General features: G+C 37.7%; 1 protein-coding gene across 1 annotated transcript in view; it reads left to right on the forward strand.

The window, feature by feature from the left end:
* Positions 1-20766, forward strand: part of grip2b (glutamate receptor interacting protein 2b) — a 388052-nt gene extending 367286 nt beyond the window's left edge. The window contains exons 19-25 of the mRNA XM_030134467.1: positions 4721-4915; positions 5152-5308; positions 9015-9129; positions 9868-10069; positions 13459-13664; positions 17345-17491; positions 20108-20766. Of these exons, the coding sequence (XP_029990327.1) occupies positions 4721-4915; positions 5152-5308; positions 9015-9129; positions 9868-10069; positions 13459-13664; positions 17345-17491; positions 20108-20266 (1181 nt within the window). The 3' untranslated portion in view covers positions 20267-20766. The remainder of the gene's footprint in view (positions 1-4720; positions 4916-5151; positions 5309-9014; positions 9130-9867; positions 10070-13458; positions 13665-17344; positions 17492-20107) is intronic.
* The last annotated feature ends 6942 nt before the right edge of the window (positions 20767-27708 follow it).

Below are 27708 nucleotides of genomic sequence, written 5' to 3' on the forward strand. Positions count from 1 at the left end.
CTGTGGTCAGGCTAGGCAGAGTCAAAACCAGGACAATCCAGAATCACAGAACTCAGGGTCACAGACAGAAAACAGGTCAGGTTACCAGGGCTGAGGCGAAGAGAGGTGGTCAGAATCAGGTGGAGTCAGAAGCAGGAAAGAAGGTTCAAGATGAATGCTGGAAAGTCTGGCAGGATCCGAGGACAATCTGGTACTGGGTGGATGAATCTGATCCTCATAAATCTTGGTCTGCTGATTAGACACAGCTGGGACAGACAGGTGGAATGGGTTCGACTGATCAGGTGTGGAATGGTGAGGGAGAGGACAGCAGCAGGGAGTCCCAGGTGAAACCAGTGTTACTGATGAGGTGACAGGGTCAGAGAGGAGACAGCAGAGAAGGAAACTGGGATAATAACGGTTGTATAAGATATAGCAACAGCATGTAAACAGCAACAGCCTGTTTACATGCTTAAACAAGAAGGAGCTGGCCCGTCTACAGTTTGTCCAGAACTCTGCTGCCAGGCTCCTGACCCGCACAAACAGGAGAACCCACATCATTCCCATCCTTAAATCTCTCCACTGGCTCCCTGTTCTATATCGTCTTCATTTCAAAATTCTCGTGCTAACTTTCCGGGCCCTACATGGCCAGGCCCCTGCATACATTGCTTCCCTGATCCAGCCCTACAGCTCGACTCGTAGCTTGAGGTCTTCAGGACAGCACCTGCTGATGGTTCCACGGACCTGTTTTAGCACACGCGGTGACAGGTCTTTTAAAGCTGTGGCACCACGTCTATGGAATGACCTGCCTCTACACCTACGGTCCATGGACTCTGTAGAGAGCTTTAAGAAACACCTCAAAACCCTCCTGTTCAAAAAGGCTTTTTAGTCTCCCACCTGACCCAGGACCACCACAGACTGATTACACTCTATGTATTCATCATAACGTACTCCATGTGTCATCCCCCCCCCAGTCTCTCTATATCTCTATCGCTCTCTCTTTTCTCCTCCTTTACTCTCTCTCTCTCTCTTTAACCCCAACTGGTCAAGGCAGACAGCCATCCTTCAGGAGTCTGGGTCTGCTCGAGGTTTCTGCCCGTTAAAGGGAAGTTTTTCCTCACCACTGTCACCAATCACAAGTGTTTGCTCCTGAAGGATTCTGTTGGGTCTCTGTAAACTTAATTTGATTCTGATTTGAATTGATAAAGCACTTTGTGACTCTGTCTGTGAAAAGTGCTCTATAAATAAAATTTACTTTACTTACTTTACTTTATATAAATTTATACAAATGTTAACACATCCTAAAGAAAACAGAATATATAATATAAATGTCCGCTAATAAAGGAGATACACTTGATAATTTGAAAGATGATGATATCTTATTAACTTCCTGCTGGAGTTGCTAGATCAGCAGCAATAGAAATGAATGTGTTCAGACACCGACCCTGGCAACACACAGACTGAAATCTGATTGGATGAAATATCTTCCATCCACATCCACGTACTGGAAACAGGTCAGCCAAGAGAAACGCTAAGAAATTGTTAGAACTTCTTGACATGAAATGGAGGACTCAAATGCACGACTCACAAAAATTTAAGATTTCAACAAAAGTATTTTAATAATAAAAAAGTGACTAACAAGGAGGATATAAAAAACTCCAACAAATCTCTATGAAAAACTCTTAACAGAAAAACTTGACAAACATGGAAAAACCTGGCAGACAGCTTGACTTGAAACACCATGACAGAATCAGACGAACTGGCACAAGACAAAGGGAGACAGGACTATTTATACATGAGGTAGGGGAACACAGGTGACAACAACCTGGGGTGGGGCTAACAATCACACTGGTGGGAAAACACACAAAGGGAGGAAGTCAGAGTCTGAAATGAGAGGGAAGAGATGTGTACAAAATATAACAGGAAGAGCAAGACAGGACCAAATGTGAACGACTCTAACTTAACATAAAGTGATAAATCAAACAAAGACAAAACACTGAAGACCAAAGACAAGACATGAAACAGTAAACATTAACATAATTAACAAATCTGGCGAGACATGACAGAAATGAAGAGAATAGTCTATTGGGAATAAATTAATACAATTTCATGGAACAAATATTCAAATTTAGGTTGTAAATGTAGGTCAGTGTTTCTGATGTTGCTTACATCAGAGAAGGCCTTAGCCCTAATGATACACCACTGCTTACAGATTATTTCACATTTCCAGAAATTGGCGTCTTTGTTAGAAAAAAAAATTATGTGTTGATTTGACAGGTCAGTCACTGAAATGCACTGTTGTAGGCAACGACTTCATGACTGAATAATGATCCATGTTGAATAGCACACATGTATCACACAGTATCACCCTTTGTGGCTGACTATTAGTTCAAGTTAAGTCACTTATAGTTATGATAATTCTGTGATGTGCCACATGGTGTCCTGTCTGCTAGGAACACAGTGATGCTATATTTAAGGAATTCAAAGCATGAACTGTATCATCATCACTCCTTTATCTAACAGTACACAGCAGCAGCACTGATTATGTGTGATGATAAGTTATATAGATATTATCACTTTAAGTAGGCCACTGCACTGCAATATGAAGAAAATACAATGGAAGCTTTGTGTGTAACGTCAACAACTGTATTTACATTAACATATTTATGGTCAGCATGAAATAAACAGGATATATAACGACAGTTTAAGTTTAAACATTCTAAAGCAGGCCGGGGGGCTCTGAAAATAATGCAGCAAGAAAATGAGAATCTAAGCATTCAGTTAATGGAGAAACAAACACAGCTCCCTGTAGATACAGAACATCCAGAAAGTATTCACAGAGCTTCACTTGTTTCTTTTTACATTTTCTGGTCACAGTCTTATTCCAAAATAGACAGAACTCATTTCTAGGATTTTAGGATTTTCATAGGATTCTGTTGGTGTCTGTGAATTGGCTTATTAAGTGTCTGGTCTTGACCAACTCTAAATGTCAAGTTTCATGAGATAACCCAGTTTTGTGCTGTATAAATAAAATTTGATTTGATGTTTTTACCTTAAAATTCTACACACAATACTTAAAATGGCAAAGTGAAAACATTTTTTTGAAGCTTTTGCAAATTTATATAAAAAAAAATAAAATAAAATAAAAACGGAAACATATTGCATGTACATAAACATTTACAACATTTGCCATGACACTCAGAACTGAGCTCAGGTGCACCATTTCCACTCATCATGCTTCAGATGTTTTCACAACTTGATTTGAGTCGACCTATGGCAAATTGAGTTGAGTGGACATGTCTCAAAAAGGAAGGAATTGTTATATAAAACCATATTATGACATTTGTCATTATTGCTCCTTACTGGTGGGTGGGGGTCCCTACCACCTCAATGCAGTGGCAATTGGCCCTCTCCCACTGGTTGGGATGCGGCACTGTGTCACTGGCGCCTGGTTGCCAGCTGCCTCCTGGTGCAGATGGCTCCCTAAGACAGCACCTCCTCTTTAACTTTTACTTTCTGGTCCTCTCGTGCTCAGTCAGTCTTTTTAAGTGTATGTGTGTTTGTGTGCATGCATGTGTGTGTGTGTGTGTGTGTGTGTAAGCGGGTGGGTGGGTAAGGTTCTGATTTTTAAACTTATATATAAAGCACTTTGTGCTACATCCTATGTATGAAAAGTGCTATATAAATAAAGATTGATTGATATTGTTTTGTATCCCAGACCCCTGTTAGAAAAGAAACACCTGAACTCAACATGTCCACATACTTTTGTCCATGTAGTGCATTTCAAACATTGAAACTGAAACAAAACATTGGCTATAATGCATTTGTTTATATGAGGTTTTGAACCAACAAGCTTTATTATGCTTTATGCTTTATTATCCTTTCGAAAAATAGAAATTAAGAAGATCAGTTCATATCACTTTTTCCACTTTGTCTTAAGTAAATTTGTTGTAACAGGACTCACAGAAAGATCTTAAGGGAGGAGTAATATGCTTTTTCTGGTAGAAAGTGAAAGAAAACAGTTGCTTTTCCATTGGACATATGCACAAAACTTCAAAGATATTGACTAAATGTTGAAAAAACAGAAGTGCGTAATGTTAGTTTTTCCATTAAATCACAAATGCCATGATTTGTTTATTTATTTTTGCGAGATGTCATGAGAAGTCATTTCATAAACATGGCGACGGACATAAATATCAAGTTGACAGATAAATTCATATTTTTCTCATAGGTCTCTCATATTTCTCTAGGTCCTGGAAAATGCTCGCATTTCTCTGTTGTTTTGAGTCTAGAATGCTTGTTACCCCTCTATCCCATACTAAATTCAAAAATGATTCTGTTTCCTTGTGTCCACACATATCGTGCCATGTTTGTTTTAAAACTATCCTTCTTCGCTTGTTGTAACATCCATCAACAGCCATTTTTTTTTTTTTTCGTTCATGTGGCTCTAGTAGCGCAAAAAGGTCTTTCCATTACAGTTTTGCACGATATACCAGTTTTCACTACGCCCAAAAAACCACCTCATGCAAGCGCAAAAAAATTTCATCAAAAAACAACAGTTTTGGCAAAATTGACGTTCTTCTATTAGGTAAATTTTTATGTGCAAGTTATATTCAAGGTAATTTGAGGGTCAATGGAAAAGCGACTATTGACACATGCTGCATTCAGATCCAAAACATCCCAGTTCCACGGTGTACACGTCATAGACAAAGCACCAGAAACCAATCCTTGTTCTGTCTTCAAGATGTAGAGGAGAGGAAGGCAGCAGAGGTCGAAGACACAACAGAGAATGAGATCAGTGACACCGAAGAAGACGATCTGACTGACAGCCAGCAGACCAACAAGCTGTCAGAGCTGTATTCAACCACCATACCCAGCGTGGACTCCGCCATGGAGTCATGGGACGGCTCAGGGCTGGACGCCGGCTACGGCAGCCAGGGTAAGCTTCAGATTAGCCCACCTAAAGGTCAACAAGGCCTACACTGCAAAAAAACAAACAAACGAACTTAGTCTTAAAACTTCTGTAGAACATAATCTTAATTTGTATTTATTGCTAAGAAAAATCCTCTTTGTGATGTAAGACTAACGCCATGCTCTGTTACCTACTGTACGTACAAAGCCTCCAAACAGAGCTGCTGCCAGTCTGAGTCCTATGTGGTTCCTCTCATCCTACAGGTACATACAGCCACCAGGCGGCGGGGATCGCCCTCCACCCTCATGAGTGGCGTAGCGCCAAACAGCAGCGCAGTGGCACGCCTCCTCCTGGTCGCAGGAAGAACTACCCTTTCAGTGATGGAGGCTTCAGTGAGGACGACTGGGACAAACCACCAGGGTACGACTCAACTTACATTATTGCTCCCTTAGTGAGATCTTACAAGGTCAAGTTTATTTAGATAGCACATTGAAAACAACGGAAAGTGCCCAAAGTGCTGTACAAAGTTGTAGATACAAATGCAAGATACTACATACAAAAACTGGGAAAATAAGAATTAACCAGCACATTGACCCATGGGGAACCACGGATTCTAGATGTGGTAGTTTTTATGCTGGGGAGAGCTGACTTTTGGGAAAAGATGTTAGTCTATATTTTATAAGTACTGACATAGTTCCTAGTTCCTGTTTTTAACTTCCCGTCAACTGTCATGGGCATAGCAACGTGATTAGAAGGCTGTTGTATTCCAAAATGAGTAATATCTCCTAATATGAGGGCCGTTCAATAAGTTCATGGGCTCTCCCAGAACAGAACAACACAGACTGATAATTTATATTTTATTTTTCAACATAATCTCCATTTACAGCAATGCACTTGGTCCATCGATGTTCAAGCATCACTATCTCATCACGAAAGAATGTAACATCCTGTATTATAACAACCAGTATTTCTGGGTGAGGCCATGAACTTATTGAACAGCCCTCGTATGTTGGTCCTATCAACTTGCTGTTTTTGCTAGTCTCTTCCTTGACCAAAAATACATAAGTATGCCAAACTGCAGCGATCAGCTCTTTCTGGATTTTGTGCCCGATGTGATGCCCAACACACACACACACACACACACACAAACAGAGTCCGCTTCCCTTTTATATTATTAGATACAAGATATATTAAAACTGATTAAAAAAAAAAACAAAAAACAAGTACACAGTAATAGGATAAATAGTAACTAAAACACAACCAGTATATAAAATTAATAAAAGTCACACACTTGTATTAAAACACTTATATTTCAAACTTTTAGGCTTTAATTGACTCTTCAGTCATGTGAGACCTTCAGAGCTTCTATTTATTTGAATACATTTTTCCCCTACAGCTAATCAGCAACTGTTTTTATTAAATTACATAAGTTACCAAGACTGGAAATTGTACTTGAATGATTAGGAAGATTACTGTGTGCCCCAGGTAAGGCTAATCAGTAATAAGTGGGACACACACTCACTTTTCCATCATTTATTACTATTTTAAATTGTTAGCATTTATCATTAATTGACCCGTCACCTCCCACACTCCCCCAGCTCCACCCTCTTATCCAGCTATGCTTACTTATGGATCCAAAGAGTCAATATAGTGATGAAAACCACTGGCCTCATGATGACAAAAAACTAATGGGAGGCATCTTGGTGGTTCCCTCTACTTCTTGACTATGGTAACAACCAGCCGAAATAAATATTTTCATCTGGACATACAGTATATTTTGAACAGTTAAGCTATATTAAACTTTCAGTATAAATACTAGGCTAGATTTGTAGATTACTAGTTGACTTTAGTCCAGTAACATAACTATGATCATATTTATGTTAAGCTACATTCAGACTGCAGGTAAATGTGGACCAAATCAGATTTTTTTTGCCCATAAGTGACCTGTATCTGAGTCAAAGGGTATTATAATGATAACAGTGTTGATCAGTTATTTTCCAAAAAAAAATGCTATGGATTTTCTGATCAAATTATTTGTATTTTTGTATATATTTATTTAGTTATAGGACAGTGTGTATTGGCATTAGTTGCAGAGAACAGGATGCATACACTGGATTTAGCAGAGTAGCTAATTTCTATCTGTTCTGTCCTGAACAATACGTTGTGACATTTAACCCATAAAGACCCAGTGCTACTTTTGTGGCAGTTCCCAAATGAATTTTTTTTGTAGATTTAACCTTTCTTAAGTGATTTATCACCATTTATTATAACACCATCCTCTGTATTTTGTTTTGTTTTCAGTGAAAATCATGCATTTATTTTCTTATTTATTTTTGTTATTTTCGTATTTAATTCACTGATCATGTAATGTTCATTAAAGCTCAGAGTAAATTCAAAGGTTATTATATCAAAAACAGAGAAAACTGAAGAAAAAGTGACTTTTTCAGCCATGATATCAATAACTGAATGTAAAACAAGTGTGTTCATCCACTATCATTGATCCAACTCCATGGGTTTTACTGGTGACCTAATGTTGTTGAAGATGGCGGTGTTTCCATGTTCACTACGGAGCCTTTAAACATCCAAATGGGTCATCTCTAATGACCATGAAAAGATAACAAACTGCATTTCACATAAATTATTTACATGGATTGATAGGATTAGTGGATCAACATATATTAATCATTTTAGATCAGTAGATGCTTGTGGTCACCAGTGGCTGTTTGGGTGTTTATGGGTTAAATTGACATATCCAGCCAGGGCTCATTGCACATATGAGTAGATCTGTTGACTCTAATAAAAACTGTAGCAGGGTACAATACATGGGTATTTAATGTTTGTGGTTTGATGTCAATATTCACTCTAATACTATGTGATGATGGTGAAGTCAGTGAGACTGAAGTCACTTGAGTATCTGTGAATAGTGATGAGTCAGGATGTTAAAGCAACACTCACTGCAGTTACATAACACTGTTGGGGGTGGAGAGGCAGAGAGAAATGGAGGATGGTGAGAAAAGAAATCATCTGCACAGTGAGACTGAATTAATCTTGCCAGTCAGGGACATTGAGTGTTAAAAGATTACTCATGTTGGACTGAAGCAGAACAAATATCCATGTCCTGCACTGACACTGCTGTGTTCACACCACATTTGTTTAGGATGCTTTCATGTTAACGATCTAAAGCAGCCACATCTACTAAGATACACACCACAATGTATAGTTTTGGCAGTGGTTTTACTGGTAGGTAAAGCTTTCCCTTTCCCAAACATTTTCCTTTAACCCTTTCTAGTTGACTCGTAGAAAGACTCTGAAATTCAAAGTTTCAACCTTAGTGTGTTATTGGAGGACATAACAAGACTTTATTACTTTGTGAAATTTTTCAAAATGCTTTATTGTTATGTAGAAAATCAAGGTCAGTGAAATTACCATATTTGGTTCCTTACCCAAAAGTAGCAAAAAAAAAAAAAAAAGAAAGAAATACAAGAAAAACAAATGTAAGGTGAACAGAAAGTGGAACATAGAACATTAGAACATTAGACCAACATAAGTGCTGATCCAGACACCTGACCACATCCACATTATCTCTCTGAACATCATTCCTTACATTAGTACCATTATTTCGTGGTACCTAACAAAGCAGGTACACTCACTGTTCATGCAGAGGTGGACCTTATAGACCCTGTAGACCACATTGGACCTCAGATTGTTGACTCACTGTCTTCACTGGAACTGTTGCTGTCACTGTCTTGTAATGCACATGGAAATTACCAAAAAGACTTTCCCAATAAAAGGTTAGAGGGGACATATTGTAGTTTTTCACATGCCGATCCCGGTCTTACATATCCTTCAAAATGCATATTTTGAGTTTTACAGTCAGGTTGACATATTTGGACGGTGACACAACATGTTGCCTCACAGTATGAAACATGATGTTTTAATTCCCTTAGGAATTACGACCATTTTGAACAAAGTCTCTCCAAAACTCCAGCTTGTTTCAGGACATTTTGAGCATGCATTTTTATACTTAAATGCTGTTTTAAGAGCCTCAAGGCCCCGTTTTATAATCTAAACCTGAAAACCTTGTTTTTCATAATATATCCCTATTAATTTCATTTGTGTGAGCCAGATTTATAGGTCAACAGCCGGATGGGATCCTCCTGGATCCAGATGACAGTTTCTGGTGTCAGGCCCTGGAGGACCTGGAGACCTGCGGCCAATCAGAACTGCTGAGAGAGATTGAGGTCAGTTACATGTTCACTGAAAGAACCCTAACATTAGAATTATCACTACACATAGTTAACATAAACCCATGACCACAACCTACGACGGCATATTAGGGCCACATAGGAAAAATAAAAACACAATTGTCACTACGAGAATAAAGCTGTAATATTTCGAGAACAAAGCCATAATATTATGAGAATAAAGTCAAAGTTTAAAAAAAAACTAAATTTAACGAAAATAATGCCGTACTTTTATGACATTAAAGTCATAATATTTTGAAAGTAAATTCACAATAGTGTGATAAAAAGTCATAATTTAGAAATTGTAAGCAGAGTTTCCAGTTACAGCAAGCGCAACTCAAATAGCAGCAACTTTCACTTCTGTTGGACCGGATGAACCCCAAATAAAAGTATAACCTCATAAAATGTTCCAAGTTCTCCATTATGCGACAAGTGGGTGCAATTTTATTCTCATAAATTATTATATTTTTCCCGCCTGTTTTTGAATTACAACATTATTCTCGTAATATTATGCCTTTATTCTCAAAATATGACATTATTCTCATAATATTACAACTTCATTTTCGTAAAATAATTACTCTTTTTGTGTTCAGCTTTATCCTCATAAAATTACGGGTTTTATCTTGATATTTTATGACTTTATTCTTGTAGTAACAAGTGTTTTTATTTTCTTATGTGGCCCTAATACGCCGTCATAACAACCACATTAACTGTATAAGTGTTTCCTCTGTCCAGGCCTCCATCATGACAGGCACAGCCATTAGTCTGGGCGTGGACGGTGTCAGCAAACCTCCACCTGAGCCCATACTGAGTCACAACAGGATGAGTCCACTGAGGAGAAACTCTCTGATGCACCAGGGGAACCTGCTCCACCAGGGAACCCACCTGCACCTACATGAGGAGGCCCACCTGCATGAGGAGGCCCAGCTCCATCAAGGTAGTTCGACTGTCAATGAGATTCAGCACTACGAGTGTTTCACAGTGTATGTTGGGACTGATGAAAGTTCCAGACTCTTTCTCACAGTTCAGCTCCACTTGTGACAATAAACTATTCAAACCAGGCAGGATGGGTGCAGGTTTCCAATTATGTGCCAAAAAGGGATTAAACTAAATAAGGGATCTTTATGTGAAGGACACTTTAATGTCCTTTCAAGAGATTTGTTTCAAGTACAATATCCCAAGAAAGCATTTTTTTCAAATACTTGCAATTAAAAAGCTTCATTTTGTCAATGCAAAACCATTCTATGGATATGCCAGTAATTTCTCCTCTGGAGGAACTAATCACCACAGAAATGTTATAATAAAAGAGTAATAACAGTTTTATAATTGGGTGGCTGGTTCTACTGAAACGTCAACCTCCAAACTTGAACCACGGCAAACTAGCTTAAAAATTAGTATCTCAGAAGACACAAATTTGTGTGAAGTCCCAGAGACAACTGGCAAATGTTAGTTTAAAACTGCTTCAGTATAATGCACACATGCATACACTGTAACAAATTTGTGTAATTTCTACTGTAAAAAAATGACAGTACCTTCTTGTACAAATAATTTACAAGGTGTAACTGTATATTGCAATGCATTATGGGTAAAAAAATATATTTACAGTAACTTCAAGCATTTGTTCACAGTATCACATTATAAGATTACAGGATGGTTGTGTTGTCACTTGGTCCTGACTTTAAACGATATGTATTATAATTACACACTGTTAGTATTAGAAGGCGCGAAAGAGGACATGAAGGTGGACACTGGAGAGTGAACCCCACATCCATCCACTCAATAAAGTGTAAGACATTATTAGCCCACAAAATAAAAGTGTGATTCAAGTAGCAGTTTCATGCAATATAATTTGACCATATATACGTCTATTTTAACTTGATGTGTAATGTAGACATATCAAAACCAGCATTTTAGTTAGAATAATGTTTCTTGATTTGTGTGTGACTGTATTTAACATTATTTTATTTATCGTCGTCATATTTCATATGCAATATTTGGGGTGTGGGACTCAGAATGCATCGTTTTTGCAAATATTAGCTAGCAAAAAACTGGTTGAGTTAAGCTAACGTTAGCTGTGTGCATTAGCCCCATTCAGAAATGCCTCTGATAGTCCAGGCTCCATTAGTGTCATTCACACCATTAGTACAGCTGCAGTTGAAATGCAGCTGTCAAAAAAAAAAACAAAAAAACTAAAATACAATTAATGGTTGTTTCTAATATAAAACAACAATACATTGCTGTAATTTATATACAGCAAAAACCTGTAAAAAGTATCCAGTAATATACTCCAATTATTTTTTAGCAAACAATTTTACAGCACTTTATTAGCAACGGTTTTTGCCAGATATTCACTGTAAATTTTTCATGAAATTAGTTTCAGTGTAACTCCTGTCAAACAGAACAAATAGAATGAAAATATAGGCTTATCCCTATCTTTGACCATCCAATTCGACCAGGATGACCAAGCTAATTATACTACAACTGTATCCAAAGAACTTTAAATTGCAATTCCAACAGCGCAAATTCATGAACTGCAATATTACAGGCCAAAAAGATAATAACTCTATGGCGGAAGAAGTCTGATCCACCTACTGTAGGCACTTGGTTTAATGCTATGGCACAATGTATGGCCCTGGAGAAAATAACATACAGTACTGTGCAAAAGTTTTTGTCGGCCTTCAGATTAGTTGTTTTTGCAGCGTTGAAATGAACATGCATATTCTTTTCTCAGTCTCTTTTCTTCAGATACAAGAAAATACAGGAAATATGTGCACAGCCTTAAAAGACACACACAAAACGGAACTGAATGGCTTGTAAAGGTTCAAGTCAGTATTTAGTGTGACCTCTGACCCCATTTACTGCTGTACGTACTTTACTGTAGTATGTACAGCAGTAAAAACAAAAGTTTCAGTGAAAAAAACTGCTTCTATAAACCAAAACGGTCATTTAGTGTGACCTTCCTGGATACATTTCCCAAAGCATTTAATTTGGCGGGTAAGCTACAGAGCCATTGGTCCTATTTTTGCTGCTTCTTTTCATGGGGTCAGGGGTCACTCTAAATACTGACTTTAACCTTTAGAACCTGTTTATTTCCATTTTTTGTGTGTCTTTTAAGGCTGTGCATATATTTCTTGTATTTTCTTGTTGTACCTGAAGAAAAGAGCCTGAGCAATAAATGTGCATGATTATTTCAACGCTGCAAAAACAACAAATCTAAAGGCCGCCTCAAACTTTTTCACAGTACTGTGTATTGTTATCCTCATAGCATAATTGTCTAACTCATACACAAATGGAAAAAGTATGTGGACCCATTGAATTCAGGTATTTCTTTTCTAACAGGGGTCTGGGATACAAAACAATAATGACAAATGTCATCATATAGTTTTATGTTGAGATAAATATTGCATTGATTACTTAGGTTTAAATTGTTATCTTTGCTTCCAAATGCCTCAGAGATGGTTTAGACTTAATTTCTCTCGACATTTATTTTGTTTGTTTTTTTTAATCTCTGACTATGGTTTTAAATGTTCTACCTCAAAATTTCTAAAATATTGTTCCTGCTCTGACTGTAAATAATAATTTTCTTCCACAACTAACCATCTACTTTCTTCACATCTCCCTGAGGAAGAAAAATCTCACATTAAACTTTAAGGAAATATTGATGTTTTTAAACTATATGGACATAAATATTGGGACACACCATGTCTACATCTGTAAGATGTCCTGTTCATGAGGATTTGACATAGAAACATCAATATTAATAATCAGTATGATATTTATCGGAATATTAAACTATATTATGACATTTGACATTATTACCCTGCCCCCCGAAGGGGAGGCAAGGGGTTTTGTTTTTGGTTCAGTTTGTTCGTTTCATTGTTTGTTTGTTTGTTAACACTATAGCAGCAAAGCTCTTGGTTGAATTCTTACCAAATTGAGTTTATAGACTGCCAGTGACCCAGAATAGATGTCATTACATTTTGGGAGAAGTAGGTCAAAGTTCAAATTTTTTATGCATTTTAAAAAAATTTTTTTCTCCCATTTACTTATAATGGGCGAAATTTCAAATGTCTATACAAACATAAATTTTGTTTCAATTTACTTGGCATATATATATAGAGGCGATTCATACACTGACATCAGCACATGCATAGACATGACATCAACTGGATCGATGCCAAAATAAGCTACAATATGTGCGAGGGGCGGAGTTTGTTGTGCCTGGCACCACTTGTTGTTTATGGCATGAGGGTAACAATATTCTTAAAAATAAAGTAGAAGTATACATGATAGGGCTGACCAAAAAACAAAACTCTTTTCACCCAGATGCCTTCTTCAACCAAGACCTTCTGCACCAGGATGCCATCCTGCACCAGGGAGCCCATCTCCGCCAAGACAACCAGTCCCCTGTCCTTCACCAGGAGCCCAAGCCCAAGGCCTCACTAAGAGTTTCAGAGAGGACATGGGAGTCCCGTCGAATCAAAGAGGAGATGCAGGGGATTGTCTCTCCAACCCCTCTGGAGCTGCACAAAGTCAGTTCATTTCGTTGTTTTAGTTGAAGGTTATAATTAAGTACATCCTTCATGGATGGAGGTTGTGTGATCCATAACACTGGTCTACAAGTAAAATGCTTCCAGAATACAAGGAGTGAAACTTCACCACGTATGAGTCAATGATAAAGAAAAATACAGTCAAAAATGCTGGTTGGCTGAAGTTTCCAAGATACAGTCTTGGGTCAAAATGTGAAATTCAAGAATTAACGAGGAAATGGGTTTTACTCCAAAGGAATATTTGTCTCAGAGCTACCAGATCTACTTCCAAACACTGTCTGCACATTACAATATATTCACTTTACAGGTTCTATCTGTGGAAGATTTATAAATCTATTGTATAAATGTACGTAAACCAGCATATATGTGTAATAACATTTTATCACATACCTTGAAAACATCAGCAAACCAGCACTTTTGTCATTTGTTTTCCAATTATTCTTATTAAAATACATTACATTTAGCACATTTTATCTGAGGCAGATAATTAAAAACCAGTAGACCAGTGTAATCAATAGATGGCAGTCAGCACTCCTCCAGTGTAGAAAGGATCATCTGTACAGAAGCCCAAAGGTGGACCGATATGGACAGGACAGCAAAACATATTTTAAACACCTAAAATAAATATTAGTTTAATTGTTGCATTTGGAATGTTTTCACTGCTTTACGTTACTGTCAGACAGCACTTGGTGACGATGAACGGAGGCATATCCTTTTAGTACTGGTTCTATTTAAGCCATAGGAACCCATTACTCAGGCATGTTTTTTCTCATTTAATGATTTGAAAATCATAACAAATCCAATTGTTTTCTTACTTTTGCATACTTATGCAGTTAAGAAACGTTAATATCAATAGAGGCTTAAATATCATGTTTTGTGGGAAATTGCATGAGAAGATCTGTGATAACCAAGAGATCTGTACTGACTTGTCAGCTGCTAGTTTGTATAACATTCCTAAACTTTCTGATCGTTTAGTGTACTCTGATTAGATGCTTGGTACATAATGTATATGATTGTTCAAAAACATCCTGCTTTAAAGTGCAGTATTCAAAACTGAGATATCTTTGTGACAGGCAGTATTTTTACAGTTCAGGCTGTTATATAATACTGTACAGTATGCAATGTACATAATAACAGCCCTTCCCTCTTAGGCCTGCTGCCAGCTGCATATTTCATCCTGCTGTGGATTTACAACCATGACGTCATTAAGTGATCTGTGGAAACATGTAGAGAGCAGGTTAAATGACAAGCAAATTGTTATCCGAAGGGGAAAGGACTCCTCAGTCAGTTAAATCCCCCACCGTTTTACTGATGGGCTCAATGGCCGTCAGCCAAAAAACACAAACAGCGTCTCAACGGTTTCTCATTAAAGGATCATACAATATTTATAGATCATTAAATATTGCCTGGTTGTTTTTGTTAAGCCACAGTTTGTAGCAGAAGATGTGGCCTGCATTACAGCAGTATAGGAGCCCATGCTCAGTTATTTTACTGTCTATCCTTCAGTGGCTTTCAGCTGAGTAGTCTTTAAAGAATGGGTTTAGGATAGGATTTGTTTTTCCCAAACATCCTGCCATCAATAGCAATTCATTGCACTTATGGACACTGAAACAACATATACTAGCTATATGACCTTTTATTCTGCAAAAAATGTATTGAAGGTAAAATGAGACATATTGTGTTTTAATAGTTCATTCAGATTCTTTGAGTTACTTTTATTCAGTCAGTGTAGGCCGATTACCTGTACAGAAGTACCCCTGTACCCCTTCAGCATTTCATAATGTACAGCTGAGAATGAGGGCAGCAGTAAAACATTTTGGCTTCCCAAAAAGATGTGTTTTAAGGTTCAATATGGATGGATTATGTGTGCTTACACTTATACATAAACTTCGTATTGTTATTATTTTTCTTTGTTTTATGGTGGGAGCCGGCCATTAGCTGACTCCATTTCTAAGTACCTGTCTCATCAGCTTACATCCATGATAAGAACCTGTGACACAGACTTGATCAAACATGCAAACTCTGATTCAAGCCAAACAGACTCTGGGCCGGTTCACATCTGGTGTGAATATAACCAGCCTCGAGCTGAAACAAACCATGGAACCATGCGCCTTTTTGTGCTTGTTGATTACCCATGGCATTGTGGGTAATCAACAAAACTGGAAGTAGCCGAGCCACATGGGTAATCAGAGCTAATAGCAGCAGCCATGAGCCGAGACGCTTAGCAATGAGGAGACTGAATGTCTCATTAACATGGTCAGATGGTCACATTACATAACTACTGGAAAAACTCACATAAATGTGTTTGGTTTTGCTGTATTTGAGAGAACAATAACTGCATGTAGGACCTCCATGTGTGTTTTCATCAACACCTGCCATCTCTGATTCACCCCACAGTTCATCACATGCGTGCTTCTGTTTATAAATTTTGGTCCACTAGCAAAAAATGGAATGAGGATGCGATCCGAGCCAAACAAAAAAAATTAAGTTTGCATTTGATCAGAACCAAATAAGTGGCCCAAAGTACTTTCCAGGTGTGAATACACCCTTTAATAACTCTCTTCTGGTCTTTTTCAGCTGCTGCAGTGTCGCTACACTACTTGATTTTCTTAGCTTAGATATCAGCTACTGTCAAAAACATCCAGTTCCCAGCAGGACACAAATTAAAACAAACTTTGCTCATGCACATATTCATATCAAAGTCTTTCATACAGGAGCTTTAAGTGTATGCTGTATTTGCATTTTGTTTTCATTGAAAAATGTTATGAAAAAATGAAATGAAAAATTGTAAAATGGCTGTTTTTGTTGAATAAGTCTGGTGGACTCGAATAGACAAAAAAAAAAAAAGCTTTATCTCCTCATCAGAAAGTGTTATCTGACAGTTAACTGAAGTGTTCATTTTGCTGCTGCTTCTTTCTCTGCCAGTGAACTGATGAGCTTTCATGTCTGTGCTCCTGCCTAGATTTTGACCCACAACAGATGAATCCTAATTCATCTGTACATGCTCATGCTGCCTTTAGGTTCTATTGGGAAAATAACCCTTTCCACTTATGAAATTATAAGTGTGTTGTGTTGAAGTGCTTTTGTTGTTGTAGTAAAATAAATAATGGCTGACACACAATTTATGGTGACCTGCTACTTGGGTAAAACAGTTTTGAATGTGTTAATTCATCTATTACAGCTATTTTTTTGCTAATCATGTGTACTATAAATATGAAAAATCATCAGCTGACAGCAGTAGAACAGATAACAAAAGCATTGTTTATCATTCCAGATGTAAATAATATGTAAACAATATTTCATTTTAATCCTAATTCTATATTTATTTAAATATTTATATAAATACCAAATTTGTTATTTTTTTCTTCATATCTAATTTTTCACTCTTTTTTTAACCTGTCTTTTTCTCTTGTCTCTTGTCTCTTTACTTGTTGTATGTTGCTGCTAAAGCCTTATCTTTTCTTATCTTATCCTATCTTACCATATACTGTATTGTGTGTAGCTCATATTGTATAGATCAATTTTTTTTCCCATTTCTCCAGTGAACAATATAACATGAGGGGGTGTTCATGTGCACTTTTTGAGTTTGTAACTAGAAATTCCCATAATTCCCATAACACTTGAAGGCAGCATTAGTCCAGACTAACCCATGTTCTGTGTAGGTGACAGTGATCAAGGACCCAGAGAGTGATGACTTTGGCTTCAGCGTGTCAGATGGATTTTTGGAGAAAGGAGTTTATGTCAACATGATCCGACCTGATGGACCGGCCGACCGAGCTGGACTCAGACCATATGATCGAATCCTGCAGGTGATTAATTTCACAGCAGCATCGGATTAATGGTGTTGGGCTCTTAGTCTTGGATGTGTAGGAAGGTTACATTTATTCATGACAACTACAGCTGAACCACATCAACTCCACTTCCCTCGACTTTACTTGACATGGTTCAGTTTTGACATCAGCATGTTGCAGGTCCATTGTAGGTCTAGTAAGTAACTCGGTGTCATGCAGTAAGGAAATGATAGGACTTATGCACATGGTGCTGAAGGGACAAACAGACTTTATTAACAGAAAATACAAAATGAGGAACAAACATAAAACCTGAGGGAAATAGTGGCAGAGTCTGTAGAATTGAATGGTGGAATAGTCTGGGTTATGGTGCGGTGATGAAATACAAAGATCCAGCGCTGCACAGCCACAGAACAGAGCCTTATGAGCAGCTCCTAATGATAAGGAGCAGCAGCTGTGCAACGCAACAGGTGAAAGAAATGGTGAGTCTGATTGCTGAGGCGCGACTGGTTGTCATAGCAATGCAACATAATCTTTTGTGACAACTACAGCAATGAGTGAGGCAATAAAGGATGAAAATGTATGTTATAATTTCGTAAGAAAACATTAAGATTGTTTTTAATGCTTGGCATTAGTGTCCCAAGTCATGACATCATGACACTCATTTGTACTGATGCAGTAAGGGTTCTGTAATGACCAGTCTGACCTGCATGATATTATGTCATGTTTACTGGCACTTAAGCTCACTTGAAACCTTATGGTGATCCCTGAAATAATATCTGGTGGTTCCTAAAGCTGTACCAGGTCATGGCAAGTCCAGCTGATACATCAGTGGAAGAGTTGCATTACACTGAACTTTAAAATAGTAACTCACTGATTTTATTTGTCTAGGCTCATTTCTTTTTTATTTAGGATTCTAATAAGTGATCTGATGGCCAGTCTTTAAATTAATAATCCATTGATAAGGGTTTGATGTTTGCAGTTTAGGTCTTTGATTGACAGGTCACCTGCTTGCTGAATCAGACTTCTGGAACTTCTGCTTATTGAATAAAGGCTACGTTCAGACTGCAAGCAAATGTGGCCTAAATCAGATTTTTTTGCTCATATGTGACCTTTATCTGATCTGTTACAGACAGTTTGAACAGCACAAATCTGACCCAGGCCACTTTCATATGTGGTCCTAAATCTGATACGTATCTGATATTTTGTAATGCGACTTCAGTCTGAAAGGTGAAGCCCCATTTATCCGACCTTCACATCATTGAAATGCGACAAACATAACAATTCTGTGTCCCACGAGGACAAGAGACAGGAAAAACATACTTACTTTCGTAAACACACTGTGTCCCTGTGTGATCACATATTACGTCAAGACCTCTTGTGTGCATGCGGGTCACTTCAGGGTCGCATTCTAGTCATACTCACAACTGATAAAAGTCGCATTTAATGTGTAATATGAACAAGGCGGCCTTGGCTCAGATGGTAGAGCGGGTCATCCAATAACTGAAAGGTTGGAAGTTTGAATCCCGTTCTGTCCTAGTCATGCTGTTGTGTCCTTGGGCAAGACACTTTCCCCTCCTTGCCTCACACTAGTGTATGAATGTCTATGAATGTTCGGTGGTGGTCGGAGGGGCCGTAGGTGCGGATTGGCAGCCGTGCTTCCATCAGTCTGCCCCAGGGCAGCTGTGGCTACACACAAAAAAATCTGATTTCACCCAAAAATCTGAATTGTGTATTAAGACCTGCTGTCTGAACATAACCAACATTTTTTTTTTTTTTTTTTCCTGATTTAGAGCTTGACTGTAGTCATGCTTAACAGGCTACACCAATAAGACATGACTGCAACACAAATGGCTGATGAAATTAACCATTTTACTGTTTCTGTAAACTAGTGTTTATGGATAGTCATAGCTCAGTCTTCTATATAGAGCTGAAATGAATAATCAATTCGAATCGATTAAAAAATTATTCAGTTACAATTTTCCTGAATCAAAGCTTTGTTTCCTTAATTTTACAACCACTAAACATTATTGGGACTCACATGACGCCAGGATCAACACAAACAACAGAGGAGACAAGGACAAAAAGGCAGAAATTGTCTATATGTTGACTGTTCTCCATTGGAACCATCACTTACTCCTTTAAACTTTGAATCTTTCTGACAAACATTACAAATATGAGTGTGTATTTGTTTCAGCTGGATGTTCCATGTTCAGTTAGTGTAAGTAAGTTAGATCCAAATGTGTTGAAGTCTGCACTGGCAGATTGTTTACAGATGTCACTGTACTGGTTTGTTGTTTATATATTGACATTTTTATATATACATTTTTATATATACTGTTGTTCTAGATAGATATTTTTATATCCTTGTACTTTTATACTTTTTGTGGTTGTTTTTTTCATTTTCACACGTCTGTTTCGCATTTATACTATTTTTTATCACCTATTCAAATCATTTAATCAAATCAAATGGAAGAAAATAACTGGTAGATTAATCAATTTAAAAAATAATCAATAGCTGCAGCTCTTCTTCTATCCCTGTAAATGAGGTAGGGGTTCCTTTCTTCATCCAAGTACTAACTGATGACATCACAGATTCTTCCCCATCATCCACTGACATTTTGTGTGTTCGTCCAGGTAAACCACGTGAGGACCCGGGACTTCGACTGCTGCCTGGCGGTGCCTCTCATCACAGAGGCCGGAGACAGACTGGAGCTGGTCATCAGCCGCAACCCGCTGGCCAACGACGACGGCGAGGACAACAATAACACTTTAGACCACCCACTGGACCTGTAACACACAAACACACTCAGTCTGTCACACTCAGGCAGAAGGCAAACTGGTAATGAGGTGGAATCTCCGTTGAAGGTGACCCAAACAAACACACACTTCACCGGCTCGCAATAATTCCACTGAAACATAGACTCCTACAGGAACACACAACTGCATGCTCACACCGTCGCCCCCGTCATCTAATGTGAACCGCCGTCGTACCCGAGTACCGACCCAGGATGGACCGACGGCACCAGCTCACAGTTCCCACACTGAGGTGTAAACAGGAACAAATACTCACTTGTCACATTAATGTGGCGTTTCTACCAACTTCTCACCTACAGTCACATCTGCCATTTGAGTGGTCTTTTCCCTTGTTTGGAATGTGAACATAGTGATTTAAGAGAGATTTGCCTTATTACACAAAATCATACACTGTAAATTAACCCATAAAGACCCAAACATACACTGGTGACCCAAAAGCATCTACTGATCTAAAATGTTTAATTCCAATTGATCCACCAATCCTATCAATACATGTAAGCAATTAAGGTAAAATGCAGTTTTATTACCCATTTGGACGTTCAGAAATTCTTGATGTAATAACCTTTGAATTTACTCTGAGTTTTCATGAGCATCTAAATTAAGTATAGGAAATTAAATAGAGTAAAGTACATGATTTACAGTGGAAAATACAAAATATAGAGGATAATATTATAACAAGTGATGATATATCACTTAACTAAAGGTTAAACAGAAAGAGAAAAATTAATTTGGGAACTGCAAACAGAAGTCATACTGGGTCTTTATGGGTTAAACTGTATTGATGAACAGAAGAGCCCTTGTCCAGGTGAAGATGACATTTGCTTTTTTTAAGACTGACTAAAAATAATCACCAGGGGCCAGTTGGTCAGAGGGAGTTTAATTACATATTGGTTGTCCAATCAAATCAAATGGGTGGTCGAAAAGAAAAAGGGTTCTGAAATGGATTATATCATAATTCAGTATTTGGTTTGATCTGGATCAAACCTTCAGTCTAAGGCTACATTCAGACAGCAGGTCTTAACACTTAATGCATGTGGATTTTTTGATGAAATCCAATTTTTTTGTGTGCTTGGTTATATTACACATTAAATGCGACTTCAATTAGTTTTGAGTATGAACTGAATGTGACCCGGAAGTGACCCGCATGCGCAAAAGAGGTCTTGATGTTATACGGGGCCACGCAGGCACGCACTGTGTGTACGAAAGTAAATATGGAGGGACGCAGAATAGTGATGTTTGTTGTATTTCAATTATGTAAAGGTCAGATAAATGCGACCTGGCCGTTCAGACTGAAGTGACATTACAAAATATATGTATCAGATTTAGGACCACATATAAAAGTGGCCTGGGTCGGATTTGAAAAAATCGGATTTGTGCTGTTCAAACTGTCTTTAACAGATTGGACGCAGGTCACATATGGACAAAAAATTCGGATTTGTGCCACATTTGCCTGCAGTCTGAACATAGCCAAAGTGTAAAAGAACATTTGTATCATGTAGAATTAAAACTCCTCCCCAATAATCTCAGTTAGTACCAACCACAGCTTCATGGGCTTCTCCATAAATGAGGAACAGTCAGCAGGCTATATTTTGTTAACAATATGGATCATTTGAAATTCAGACCATCAAAAATATGGATCAGATAGGTCTGACTTTTGAAATCCCATGTTTTGTGATCCAAGATCAAATAACTCCTTTTCATTTTGTGCCCATTCTCTAAAATGACATTGTAGTTGACCCAGATACAACATTTTCAAGTTGTCAAATGTGGATTAGCAGTGGTCCAGAGAGGTGCTTCATGGGAAACAAATTTCATGGTGGCTTAAGTTTTAACTCCAGCTTAGATCCAGTGTCCTCCGGAACTAGGATAGCCCTGAATTTTGTTGTTCAAAAGTTCTTACTTACCAAAAAGTTTTGATTGGCAGATACTGAATCCAGACCAAAACAAGGATGGACAGGATGACATGATATAATCTCATCTGAGAATCGTTTTTCTTTGTTAAAAAACTTTTTGAAACATTTTTCAAATATTTAAAAAAAAAAAAAGATTTGGCCCAATCCAACACCAACACCTGGGTTTTGAACATTTGTACAGCTGTTTCTGTGGAGATCCTTTTGGCCTTTGTGTCTGACTGTGCTCTGTCCATATGTAGCCTGTGCAGTAGTTGCTAGTATTAGCAGCTTTGTTCCAGCTCCTCCAATGCTGCCTTCAGGTGCTGTCGGGAAGATGATCTTTTCCACTTGTGAATCCTTGATTCTGAGTGCGATATGTTCAAGTGCTTTTGTTGTCGTAGCAAAATGAAAAATGGCTGACACAATTTATCCTGACCCAATACTTGGGTTAAAGAATTTTGGATGCATTAATTCATCTGCTACAGCTTTTTTTTTTTTTTTTTTTTACTTTTATTCATTTATTTATTTATTTATTTATTTATTTTTTTTTTTTTAAATTCTCTATACTATAAAGGAGCAAAATCTTTAGCTAACAATTTATCATGACCTGCTACTTGGTGTGTGTGTGTGTGTGTGTGTGTGTGTGTGTGTGTGTGTGTGTGTGTGTGTGTGTGTGTGTGTGTGTGTGTGTGTGCGTGTGTGTGTGTGTGTGTAGGGGGGGTCTTGCAAATTGTTCTAAATGTGTAAAATCAGCATTCTGCTACTGTTAGCCGTTTCCCAGTTCTCCAGTGGAAAATACAACATGACGGGGAGTTTGTGACTGAACTATTTTACCTTATTTCCCACAGTACATGAAGGCAGCATGAGAACATGACACAGTATGTTTGGTACAAATGTATGAGGACGGACTGAAACACCGACTGCTACTGGGATCACAGTGATAGAAATGAACTGGAGCCCCTCGGTACAAGGTCAAGACAAACATGTCATCAAAACTGCCAACTATTTTTATTTCATCCAATCATAAAGGGGAAGAGGAAGACCATATTTGGAATCCCTGGCTATTAATGAAACATGACAAACCACTGCATTTCTTTTCTTTTTTAAAACCAAAGGGTGGCTGTGCCCAACGAAGTGTCCCGGAAAAAACTGTGTTGCCTACAGAAGAACATCTTCCTTCAGAGACATGTGTTAGTTTTTATGCTGTCATCCTATAGTTACTTACTCCCCATACACAGTCCATTGCCTAAACACGCACAGCCCCGTCTGTCACTATGAGTTAATTCTGGTGTAAGAGTAATGATGTTTTAGCACTGGTGCATAAAGTCAAAGAACTCTGGAAGCATGTAAAAGGAAACCACTAGAACTGAAATGGGGACAAAACTTGGCCATTAAAGTACATATCGATGCCATGATCCAACCCAACAATCAGGTTTATAATGAGGGGAAAGAATCATTACAACTGTTGTTTCTCATGATGCCTGTTAAGAGTAGGCACTGTGCACAGCAAAGGCCTGATGGGTCATTTTGGATCACCTAGATTATTTCATAATTTGAATAAATTACTTGAATAAGTTAGAATAAGTTAAAAATAAATAAATGAATAAATAAGTTAATTTCATATTCAAAACAGTTAAAATGCAGTGGCTCTGAAACTTGATAAGAGTGAGATGTCGTTTCCTAAAAGGATCTTTGTGCTAGCTGTGAGCCATGGTCACATGCAGAGTGAGCGCTCCTTTCTACAGATGATCTTTTATGTATTTTTCTCACTCAGTGAAAAACCAGCTAGTCTCACTGCAAATTGAAGTCAGAAATAACTCATAAACACGCTGAATGTGCCCTAAATGCTTGTGCCTTGGGAAATTTTCATCTTTTTAAAAATACCACTATTTACATAAAGGAGAACCTCCAAATTGAGAAAAGTAAGCGTTGTTTGTTCACTGGCTTTTTATCTGCACAGTCACATGTTGTGAGGACGGCACAGTCATTAAGGTCACTTCTACGCAAATGAAATACAAAGCCAAGGACATCTTCAGTACTAGTTGTAGACCAACATGCAGGTCAAAGTTAAGTTCTTAAATGTGAATAAATACCTGATGATTCATCTCTAATTTCAACTCTAAACTTAAATGTAACAACTTTAATGCAAACGTCAGCCATCTTTGTCCTTTTTCAAGATGCATTTATTTTAAAACCAAAACTGCACTTTTTGATCCGATGACCATTCCACCATAAAATCAGTCTGGTATGAGGACATGGCTGAAAGAGGAGAGTGAAAACACATCATACAAGCGTCTTACTAAAATATCCTTCTCATCAACTTTAGACCTTTGGGTGGTGGTCGCCTCTCCTGAAGACTGGGAAAAGACTGGAAGATGTGTCTGAAAATGGACCCTAGTGTCCAAATATGGTCACAGTTCTGTTAGCGTCACATAAACAGCCTCATAACAGGATGTAATGTGATCAAACAGCATCTGGTCCCTTCAGATAACCTGAACATGATCTGCTCACATTAACTGTGCTCAAATCTGAATCTGAATCTGAATACTTTATCAATCCCAGGGGAAACTGTTATGTGTTACAGATGCTCTATGTACATATAATAAATAGAATTACACTGGTCTACATGCAAAATGGTTCCAGAATAAAGGTAGTTAAACTTTACCTACTTTCAGTGACTAAAAAAGAAAAAAAAGTAATAAGTGATAGAACGCTCAAGTTATCAAGATCCATTTGAAGTGTATTCCAGGCAGAGGGGGCGGCAAAGCTGACAGCTCGCTTCCCCAGTTCAGTCCTAACGTTGGGTACATTCAAATAATAGAGCTCACAAAACTGTAAAGAATATATCGTCTGATCTTTGGGAACCTATAAAAAACCCACCCAGACCATAAGTTGGTCAATTTCTATATTATTTTGGTAAATTCTCGTAGACTATGTCTATCCAATCCTCTGTTAATGGAGCTTGGTTCTGAGCCATTTAAGAGTTATGGCTTGTTTACGTGTAGCGAATAGGATCGACAAGAGCTTTTTATCAGTAGAATTTAGTTCCTGTTTGAAGTTTCATAGATATAGGAGGATAACACATTTTATCACAGTGCCATAACTTACCTAAGGTACAAAGAAAACCAACTGCACCAAAACTGTTGGGTATTTCAGCTCCACTTTGGCATTTATGTGTACTTTAATGTCCATGTTGAGTCTGTTTCAATTTTACTGGCTGCTTTTTTACATGCACATATAGTATATATGAGTTCTTCTAATAAATTCAAGGGAATAGAAATATGTTACCCCACGTACAAAGAAAATAAACCTCAGCATTAATATCATTATCATTATTATTTGTTGTTTCAGGTCCTCTTTAATGTGTGTGATGGTATAAAGGTCAGATTGGTTGAACGTTTCACTATTAATTGCCTTAAGAGATGGAATATAAATAAGTAATTTTGCTCAAATACTCTTTTAAAGGACATTTTTTAGGTTATTTTCCTCCACTTCATCTCAGAGGCAATTATTTTCCTTTTTCTCCAGTTTTCCATTCTCTTCCTGACGCATCTATCGACTACTGTGTTTATTTTCTACATGTTTGTGCTGTAAGTTTGGAGTTTTAAACTCTTCTCCTTTTCTTAGTTCATTGGTTCATTCAACAGACTCTATAGAGATACAGAAAAGTGATGCTGCAAACATATGCAGATCTTATAGGATATGATACATTAAACTATCAATAGTTTAAAGTACATTAAATGATCTCAACCTTCAACATGTACAGCTGTAAAATGTAACATATACATGAATACAGCAGGAAAATGAATTAATGATGAAACTGACAGGAACCATTTTACTAGTTTTTATGTGCATGAGTCTTCTTATTAGGTTCTATTTGTCATATTGTTTTGATTAGCATTATTTTTTTCATTGAGTTTTCATTTCTTTTATCATGTCTCATATTTCCTTTTTTGGGTTTTAACAGGATATTATCTTGACATGTTTTTCCTGATTTTAGAGCAGAGCAGCCCAATACTATTGGAAATAAGTTGGTTATTTGTTTGTGTCTAACATTAACACAGACAGAAATCTGATGCGTTCCTTCCACCTCTTTGACTTTTCATTCTCTTCGTTTTTTTTCTGCCGAAACTTTTCTTTGCTGTAATTTTCTGTGCATTAATAGGACTGAGACGGGCTGCTACTTCCCCTCCCTCAGTGTGTACAGGTGTGCTGCTAACATGCATGTTCCTGTGTTTGTACATGTGTGTGTGTGTGTGTGTGTGTGGGGGGGTACTCAAAACTAAGCAGACAAAATAATGTGTGTATGTAGCCACACATATACATGAAAAAGACTACGTTCAGACAGCAGGTCTTAATGCACAATTCGGATTTTTTGGGTGAAGTCTGATTTTCTTTTTTTTTTGTACTTGTTCATATTACGCATTAAATATGACTTCTATCAGTTTTGAGTATGAACTGAATGCGACCCTGAAGTGACCCACATGCACAAAAGAGGTGACGTAATACGTGACCATACAGTCATGCACTGTGTTTACGGAAGTAAATATGGAGGGACGCAGAATTGTGATGTTTGTCGCATTTCAATGACGTAAAGGTCAGATAAATGCGACCTGGCTGTTCAGACTGAAGTCACATTGCAAAATATCAGATATGTATCAGATTTAGGATCACATATAAATGTGGCCTGGGTCAGATTTGAAAAAATCAGATTTGTGCTGTTCAAACTGTCTTTAACAGATTGGATACAGGTCACATATGGGCAAAAAAAAATCAGATTTGGGCCACATTTGCCTGCAGTCTGAACGTAGCCTAATATGTGGGAGTGTGTGAGATGAGGAAAACAGAGAGTGGCCTTTGTCCTCTGAAGGACTGGAAAACTTTTCCAGAGGAACAATCGCTACCTCTGTTCTCTCTCTTTTTCACTTAGTTTCTATGTCACTTTCTCTTTCCTCACTTTGTTACATAATACAGTTAACATCCAGCTGCCCCCCCTTTGGGAACACCAGTGTCTGTAGAGGAGGGAGTGGATATGACTGTTGCTATTTATGCATGTGTATACAGTCTGTACAGGGCTGTTTTGAGTGTTAACATGTGTGTGTTACAGACACAAAGCTTGACGGTGTACATTTCATTGTACAGTGGTGATATTCTGAGTGGGCGTTTTGCCATGAACTCCTCCCTCTGAAACCCCCAACATTTTTGTGAGCAAGGAGGGGGAGACACACAACTGTTTTCAAAAATGCAAACAGGACATTTATTTAAGCACTTACAAAAAAAGCACACTGTTGATTACCATGCACTGTAAGTATTTTCATGTAACAGAAAAGAACTGAGTGTTTTTTTTTTTTCGTTTGTTTTTTAATGCAATATCAAGAGGCCAAAAGACAAAAAAAGAAAAGACAAAGAAATGTTTTGTAAAGGAACAAAAAAAAGACAATACTGACAAAAGCCTTCCAAAACGTTCTGTTTGTTTTATGTGTGTGTGTGTGTGTGTGTGGGTGTGTGTGTGTGTGTATGTATGTATGT

The sequence above is a fragment of the Sphaeramia orbicularis genome, chromosome 5 (assembly GCF_902148855.1).
Source record: "Sphaeramia orbicularis chromosome 5, fSphaOr1.1, whole genome shotgun sequence".
Lineage (NCBI taxonomy): Eukaryota > Metazoa > Chordata > Actinopteri > Kurtiformes > Apogonidae > Sphaeramia > Sphaeramia orbicularis.